Genomic DNA, 8,268 nt, shown 5'->3' with positions numbered 1-8,268 from the left:
TTGCAAATACCTCTTTTCCTTTTAAATTTTTTATTGTGATTTGAGTGAAAGTTTACAGAGCATATTCACTTTCCATACAGCACCTCATGTACACTTTGTCTCATGACATTGACTACAATTTACCACAATGTAAAAGCTCCCTTCCCACTTTCTCCCCATAGTCACCTCTTCCCTGTGTCCTTCCCTTCCATGCACTCCTGCCCCCTGAGCTGTCTCCCTGTGCATACACAGCCCTACTATTCTCCCATGATTGATCTCTCCAAGGAGTGCATCTACCTAATGTAAAATTTCAGCTCATGTTCCTGTCTTTTGTTTGTCTGGATGCCGCAGGAGTGGGTTCAATTCCAGACCTAAAGGTGAAGGGCAGCTATGGGCCATAGTCCCAGGGGTTCCACAAGGCTCTGTCACACCAACAATCTTGGTCCTTTTTTTTCTTTTTTTATGATTTTGAGTTTTGTTCCACACCGCTCTCCTACTCTATCCAGGATCTCCTACATAGATCCCCCTCCAAGTGGTTGACAGTGGTAGCTGAGCATCATCTACTTCTTCTGGTCTCATAGTCCTGTAGGCTAAGGATCACATGGTGTCCCAGTCCCTCAAACTAATTGTTTCCATGCGTCTTTGGTTTTCCTCATTATTCTTTGCTCTGAATGAGGAGAGACCCATCATTGCATCTACATGGTTGCTTGCAAGCTTTCAAGATCCCAGTCATTACTCACCAAAGTACAAATACCTCTTTTCAACAACATAAACAGAAGGTATACATGTGGACCTGGCCAGATGGAATACACAGGAATGAAATTGACTACCTCTGTGGAAAGAGGTGATGGAGAAGCTCAGCATCTTGAGCCAAAACAAGGCCAGGAGCTGACTGTGGAACAGACCATCAATTGACCATATGCAAGTTCAAGTTGAAGCTGAAGACAATTAAAACAAGTCCATGAGAGCCAAAATAGGCCCTTGACTATATCCCACCTGAATTTAGAGACCATCTGAAGAACAGATTTGATGCACTGAACACCAATGACCAAAAACCCAGAAGAATTGTGGGATGACATCAAGAACATCATACATGAAGAAAGCAAAAGATCATTAAAAAGATAGGAAAGGAAGAAAAGACCAAAACAGATGTCAGGAGAGACTCTGAAATTTGCTCTTGAATAGAGAGTAGCTAAAGCAAATGGAAGAAGTGACAAGCAGAATAGATTTCAAAGAGCAGCTCAAGAAGACACAATGAAATGCACCACATTGCCGTTGAATTGATCCAATTCATAGTGACCCCTGCTTGGGTTTCCAAAGCAGTATCACTACAGAAGTAGATTGCCCAACCTTCCTTCCAAAGAGTGACTGGTGGGTTTGAACCGCCAGTCTTCTGGTTAGCAGTCAAATGCCAAGAACACACAGTCAATTATAATGAAATATGCAAAGACCTAGAGTTAAAAAACCAAAAGGGAAAAACACACTCAGCATTTCTCAAGCTGAAAGAACTGAAGAAAAAAATTCAAGCCTTGAATTCCAACATTCAACAATTCTAGGAGTAAAATAGTGAATGATGGAGGAAGCATCAAATGAACATGGAAGGAATATACAGAGTCACTGTACCAAAAAAAAAAAAAAAAATTGGTCAATGTTCATCCTTTTCAGGAGGTTGCATATGATCAAGAACCAATGGTCTTGAAGGAAGAAGTCAAATTTGTAGTGAAGGAATTGGAAAAACAAACAAACACCAAACAAGCCAGGGCTCCATGAATTGATGGAATACCCATTGAGATGTTTGAATAAATGGATGCTGCACTGGAGATGATTACTTGTCTATGCCAAGAAATCTTGAAGACAGCTACTTGGCCAACTGACTGGAAAAGAACCATATTTGTACACATTCTAAAGAAAGGTGATCCCACAGAATATGGGAATTATTGAACAATATCATTAATATGACAGGCAAGTAAATTCTTTCTGAAGATAACTTAAAAAGGGTTGCAGCAGTATATTGACAGGGAACTTTCAGAAATGCAAGCTGGATTCAGAAGAGGATGTGGAATGAGGGATATCATTGCTGATGTCAGATGGATTGTGGCTCAAAGCAAAGAGTACCAGAAAGATGTTTACTTGTGTTTTATTGGCTGGGCAAAAGCATTTGATTGTGTGGATCATAACAAATTGTGGATAACATTGAGAAGAATGGGAATCCCAGAACACTTAATTGTACTTATGAGGAACCTGTACATAGACCAGGAGGCTGTTCGAACAGAACAAGGGGACATTGCATGTTTAAAATCAAGAAGGGAGTGTGTCAGGGTTGTATCCTTTCACCATACTTATTCAATCTGTATGCTGAGCAAATAATCCAAGAAGCTGGACTATATGAAGAAGAATATGGCATCATGATTGGAGGAAGAACACAACTTTGACAACACAACTTTGCTTGCTGAAAGTGAGGATGACTTGAAGCACTTACTGATGAAGATTGAAGAATAGTCTGCAGTATGGATTACATCTCAGTATAAAGAAAACAAAAATCCTGACAACTGGACCTATAAGCAGTATCATGATAAATGGACAAAAGTTTGAAATTGTCAAGTAATTCATATTGCTTGGTTCTACAGTCAACAATGGAAGCAGCAGTCAAGATATCAGATGACGTATAGCATTTGGCAAATCTGCTGCAAAAGAGCTCTTTTAAGTGCTGAAGAGCACAGATACCTCCTTGAAGACTAAGGTGCACCTGACACAAGCCATGGTATTTTCAGTCGCCTCATATGCATGTGAGAGCTGGACAATGAGTAAAGATGAGCGAAGAAAAGTCAGTGCTTTTGAGTCGTGGTGTTGGCCGAGAATGCTCAAAGTACCGTGGACTACTAAAAGAACTAACAAATCTGTCCTGGAGGAAGTGCAGGCGGAATGCTCCTTGGAAGCAAGAATGGCCAGACTTCCTCTTACATACTTTGGTCATGTTGTCAGAAGGGACCATTCACTGGAGAAGGATGTTATGTTTGGTGAGGGGGAGGGTCCACCAAAGAGGGGAAGGCCATCAACGAGATGGATTGACATGGTGGCAGTGGTGATGGGCTAAGTATAGCAAGAACTGTGGAGCTGATGTAGGACCGGGTGGTGTTTCGTTCTGCTGTACATAGATAGTGTCACTATGAGTCGCAGAAGACTCCACGGCACCTAACAACAACGTTATCAGGAGGGTGTGCACTCATTAGAGCAATCAAGCATAGATCAAGAGGACAACATTTGCCCAGGAATAGAGCTAAAAAGGGAGTTCTGGTGGCAAAGTGCCTAAGGCATTTTGACTGCTAATCAGAAGACTGGCAGTTCAAATCCACTTGCCACTCCTCGGAAGGAAGACTGGGCAATCTCCTTCTGTAGAGAGTCCCCCTTGGAAGCCCAAAGAGGGGTCGCTATGATTTGATGAGTCCAATGGAGTTCTCACCTCGGCAGTGAGTTTTGTTTTGTTTTGTTTTGGAGAGCTAGTAGAAAGGCAGGAGGGGATGAGAAGGACAAAGGGAAGGGATGGGCGCATTGGGAAGAATGTTGTTACAGAGTGGGGATTGCAGTAAATGCCACGAAGTAGAATGTGTATGGACTGCTGAATGGAAACCAAACTTACTCTGCGAACTTTCACCCAATTTCCTCTATGACCTTTCACCCAAAGGGAAAAAAAATAACAAAACCTTGTCTCCGCCTCCCGGCGGAGGGGCGGAGCCTCAGCCTACAAAGCCGGCGGTGTGTGAGGGGACTCACTAGCGAACCTCGGTGGGCACGATGTGGCCGTTGCTGCTGGCCGTGCTGCTGCTGGCGATCCTCTGCAAAGTTTACTTGGTGCTGTTTACTGACAGGTCCCGGAACCCCTTTTCCGAGGACGTTAAGCGGCCGCCCGCGCCCCTGGTGACCGACAAGGAAGCCAGGAAGAAAGTTCTCAAACAAGGTCAGCGGAAGGGATTCTGGGGTCCGGTGCCAACCTCACCTCCAGCCCTCGCGGGCTTGCGTCCTCATTCTAAGATGTCTCAACCTAGGGTTTAGTTTCCCCATATGTAAAATGCTGGGAAGGCTTCCGTGTGTGTGTGTGTGTGTGTGTGTGTATGGTGGTGGTGGAGGTGGAGAGCGGGCACTGTAGTAGCCGCTCGTTGCAAGAGGCTTTGCCCAGGATAAGCCCGGGGAGTTAGTAACCCCACAGGCGCCGGCACCGTCCTTGTTATATCGATATCTCATATCAATGGTATAGCCAAGTCCTAGTTCAGCCAAGTCCCGGCCCCATCACATGACATTCCTGCAGCTCACGGGATACGTAAGAAGAGATTTTTTCCCCTACTCAGCTCCCGCCTTAACTTTTTTCAAGAACTCAACTACCGGTGCTCAGGGTAGTGAAGGAGCTGCACAGAACTCTTTTCAACTTGTAAAGAAAATTGCGTTTTGTCCGTCAAGTGATTTGACTCGTTATGCCCAGTTCAGCCCCAAGGCTTAAGCCCTGATCCTGAAACTTTGAGCAAAGCTCCTCCACAAGGTGCTTATGGTCAGAGCATCTCTCTCTTCAACCAGAATACCTCCCCTGTCGTCTGTAAAACACATCTTGGGGTTGTTCATGAGGTTTGAAGAAAGAGTTCTGCTGTGTGTGTGTGTGTGTGTGTGTGTGTAGCACAGTGCCTAAGGCATTTGACTGCTAACCAGAAGGCTAGCAGTTCAAACCCACCAGCCACTCCTCGGAAAGAAGGTTGGGCAATATACTTCCATAGTGATACCACCTCAGAAACCCAAAGAGGGGTCGCTATGAGTCGGGGCTGACTCCACGGCACATAACAACAACATTATATATATATATATATATATATATATATATACACACACACACACACACACCCATTTTGACCTCCAGGGTCTCTTTTACTTGTACATTTAAAATTCTGACTGAGATGGCTTGCTAACTGTTGGAGGCCATGCTGTTTTCAGTGGAAGGACTGATAGTCTCAACTTGTGAGAGCAGTTGGACTCACACTATTGCATAACCATTAACAAGTTTCTCCACGGACCTGGACTGTTCTAAAATCAGATACCTAGTTTAATTGTTTTTCAGATCAGGTTGTGACATATGAGTGAGTCATAAAATCAATTTAATGGATTACAAATAGCATTTCAAAATACAGAAGAATAGAAAATATTATACTGAGTATTGTGTTGTGAAACATCTGTTCCATTTATATACTTACATGTGTTCTGGGTCATGATAAAAAAGGTGTTTTTCACTATAGAGCTCTCTAAAAATGTTTGAAAGATAAAAATTTTGCAGAGTTCCTTTCCAGCTTTAATGTTCACATCTCAGTTCCTCCTGAGTGACTGAGTCCTTAAAGAACAGATCTTGTGTTAGAGATGCCCATATAGCACCACCAGAAGGAGCCATATATTGTCAAGTTTTGTCTTCTGTTCAGTTCCTGCACCCTCAGCCCTGCCTCCATTGCCTCCAGACTTCCACAGTGTAAGGGGTGGTGCTGTGATTTCTCAGAGCAGCAGCCTCTGAAATATATTTTAGATGCCATGAGCAGCTCTGTCTCCAATTACCACCAGACCACTTGATTGCTTCACTGGTGCCTACAGACCCTGAAGCTGGGAAAGAGAACTGACTTGTAAACTAACCATTCCAGGAGCTGGCAGCCTGCACCATAACGTTCTTCCCATCCCCTACCTTGCTTTCTTTCTTCCCTAGTTCTCTCTCTGCACCTAAGTTTCTCAGGCTATATTATTACCTGCCTCCTTTTTGTTCACTGATTCTTTATAGTGGCTTTAGTTAAAACTTGTTAGTTCTGATCAAACCAAGTTGTTGTATTTCATCTGCCTAATGAGTCTTGAGTATTTCTAAGATAAACTGTTTGAGGCAACTTACACAGGAGCTCCGTACAAAGTGCTCCAGAGGTTTCTGCGTTGTACAATCTAGAGAAGCCTTCCTTGGTTTCCATGTCTTTCGTCTTTCTCTGCCGCTGCCTAAGAAGCCTACCTGTATCTCTTCCCTCTACTGCAGCCTTCTCAGTCAGCCAAGTGCCAGAGAAGCTGGATGTGGTCGTGATAGGAAGTGGCTTCGGGGGTCTGGCTGCTGCTGCCATTCTGGCCAAAGCTGGCAAGCGAGTTCTGGTGCTGGAACAACATACCAAGGCGGGGGGCTGCTGTCATACCTTTGGACAGGATGGCCTTGAATTTGACACAGGTAAGGCTTGTGTGGAAAAAAGTTGGGAAAAGGGCTCTATCTCCAGGAGCCTTGGAGTAGCCATTGTAGGATGATATTGGGCATCTCTGTTGTTTTAGGGGCTGTGTTTTCCCTCTGGGCACCACTTTTCTTTTCTGACAGCCATACTCCCACTGGGACCTGAAGTGAGCAAGGATGTAATGATTTCTGCTGTGATACCTCCCCAGAGGGTGGGAAGCCCCCTCTACCATGCCAGACAACCTCTTCCACCTTGGTTCCTTGTCCACCTTTCCAGGGCTTACTCCCCTTAACCCTCTGATACCTTATTTATTTGTTTCCATCTCCCAACAGGAATCCATTACATTGGACGTATGCAGGAGGGCAGCATTGGCCGTTTTATGTTGGACCAGATCACTGAGGGACAGCTAGACTGGGCTGCCATGTCCTCTCCCTTTGACATTATGGTACTAGAAGGACCCAATGGCCGAAAGGAGTTCCCCATGTACAGTGGGGAGAAAGCCTTTGTTCAGGGCCTCAAGGAGAAGTTTCCACAAGAAACAGCTGCCATAGACAAGTATATGAAGCTAGTTAAGGTAACCTGGACATGTTGAGGACCCCAGTTCATCCCCAACAAAGCTGACTGACTTTCTTCATTAGTGCAGTGACTGGTGGGGATGGCAGGAAGGGAGGAATATGCCTGTCCTGAACTTAGCTCCTACCTGAGTCCACCTCCCTGTCCAGCTGGGCCCTCTGCCTCCTGAGCTTTGGTGCAGCAGCTGATGTTCTCACTTATTGCCTCTTGGGGGTGCCCTGCTCTCCCTGACCAGGCTGCCTTCCATGTGGTCAAATTAGTGCTCTTTTTCCCTTTGTTTGGGGCCAGATTGAAATCATTCAAAAGGAATTTGAGCAGGAAACTAAAAACCAAAAGAGAACTAATCTGTATATTGAATAAGAGATTAATATCCAGAATATATAAAGAACTCTTACACTTCAACAACAAAAAGACAAACAATCCAGTCAAAAATGGGCAAAGTGGTTGAATAGATATCTGTCCAAAGAAGAAATACAAATGGCCAACAAACACATGAAAAAATGCTCAATGTCATTATTCATTAGGGAAATGGAAGTGAAAACCCCAATGAGGTATCACTTCACACCCACTAGGATGATTATGATTTATAAAAAATGGAAAAGAAGTGTTATTGGTGAGGATGTGGAGAAATAAAAATCCTCATCTATTGCTGGTGGGATTGTAAAATGGTATGGCCACCGTGGGAAACAGTTTAGTGGTTCCTGAAAAAGTTAAACATAATATTATCTTATGATCAGTAATTCCACTTTTAGTTTTGTACCAAGTAGGATCAACAGCAGGAATGCAAACACATACTTATATATCAATATTCATTGCAGCAATGGTTGTTGTTGTTGTTGTTGTTCGCCGTCGAGTCGGCCCTGACTCATAGCGACCCCTCCTTGGGTTTCTGAGGCAGTATCACTACGGAAGTAGGATTGCCCAACCTTCCTTCAGCAGCAATGGTTACAATAACCAAAATGTGGGAATAGGCTAAGTATCCATTGACTGATGAATGGATAAACCAAATGTGGTACACACATACAATGGAGTGTTACTCAGCCATAAAGATAAATGATGTCCTAATATCTGCTAACGGGCGCTCTGGTAGCATAGTGCCTAAGGCACTTGACTGCTAACCAGAAGGCTAGTGGTTCAAACCCATCAGTCACTCCTCGGAAGGAAGATGAGGCAATCTACTTCTGTAGTGATACTGCCTCGGAAACCCAAGGAGGGGTCGCTATGAGTTGGGTCTGACTCAACAGCACATAACAACAACAACAACAATATCTGCTAACAGCATGGATGAATGTTGAAAGCATTTTGCTGAGTGAAAGATTAAATCAATCAGAAAAGGACAGATATTATATCATCCCACTTATATGAAATATCTAGAATAGGCAAGTAAATTGACATCAATGATTAATATTTACCAGGAATGAATTAGAAAGAGGGGGAAAGGAGGGCACAATGCTTAGAGGACACTGAGCTTCTGTTAGGGGTGATAGAAAAATTTGGG

At 43.9% G+C, this 8,268-nt stretch overlaps 1 protein-coding gene across 1 annotated transcript in view; it reads left to right on the top strand.

The window, feature by feature from the left end:
- The first annotated feature begins 3,771 nt into the window (after window positions 1–3,771).
- LOC103203809 (all-trans-retinol 13,14-reductase) overlaps window positions 3,772–8,268 on the top strand; it is a 16,805-nt gene continuing 12,308 nt past the window's right edge. Inside the window, exons 1-3 of the mRNA XM_007948885.1 lie at window positions 3,772–3,934; window positions 6,017–6,199; window positions 6,530–6,771. Of these exons, the coding sequence (XP_007947076.1) occupies window positions 3,772–3,934; window positions 6,017–6,199; window positions 6,530–6,771 (588 nt within the window). The remainder of the gene's footprint in view (window positions 3,935–6,016; window positions 6,200–6,529; window positions 6,772–8,268) is intronic.

This window comes from Orycteropus afer, unplaced genomic scaffold (genome assembly GCF_000298275.1).
Source record: "Orycteropus afer afer isolate SDZICR_OR568_19922 unplaced genomic scaffold, OryAfe1.0 scaffold00231, whole genome shotgun sequence".
Lineage (NCBI taxonomy): Eukaryota > Metazoa > Chordata > Mammalia > Tubulidentata > Orycteropodidae > Orycteropus > Orycteropus afer.
Note: the sequence above shows the minus strand (reverse complement) of the source record. Positions and strands in the feature narration are given on the sequence as shown.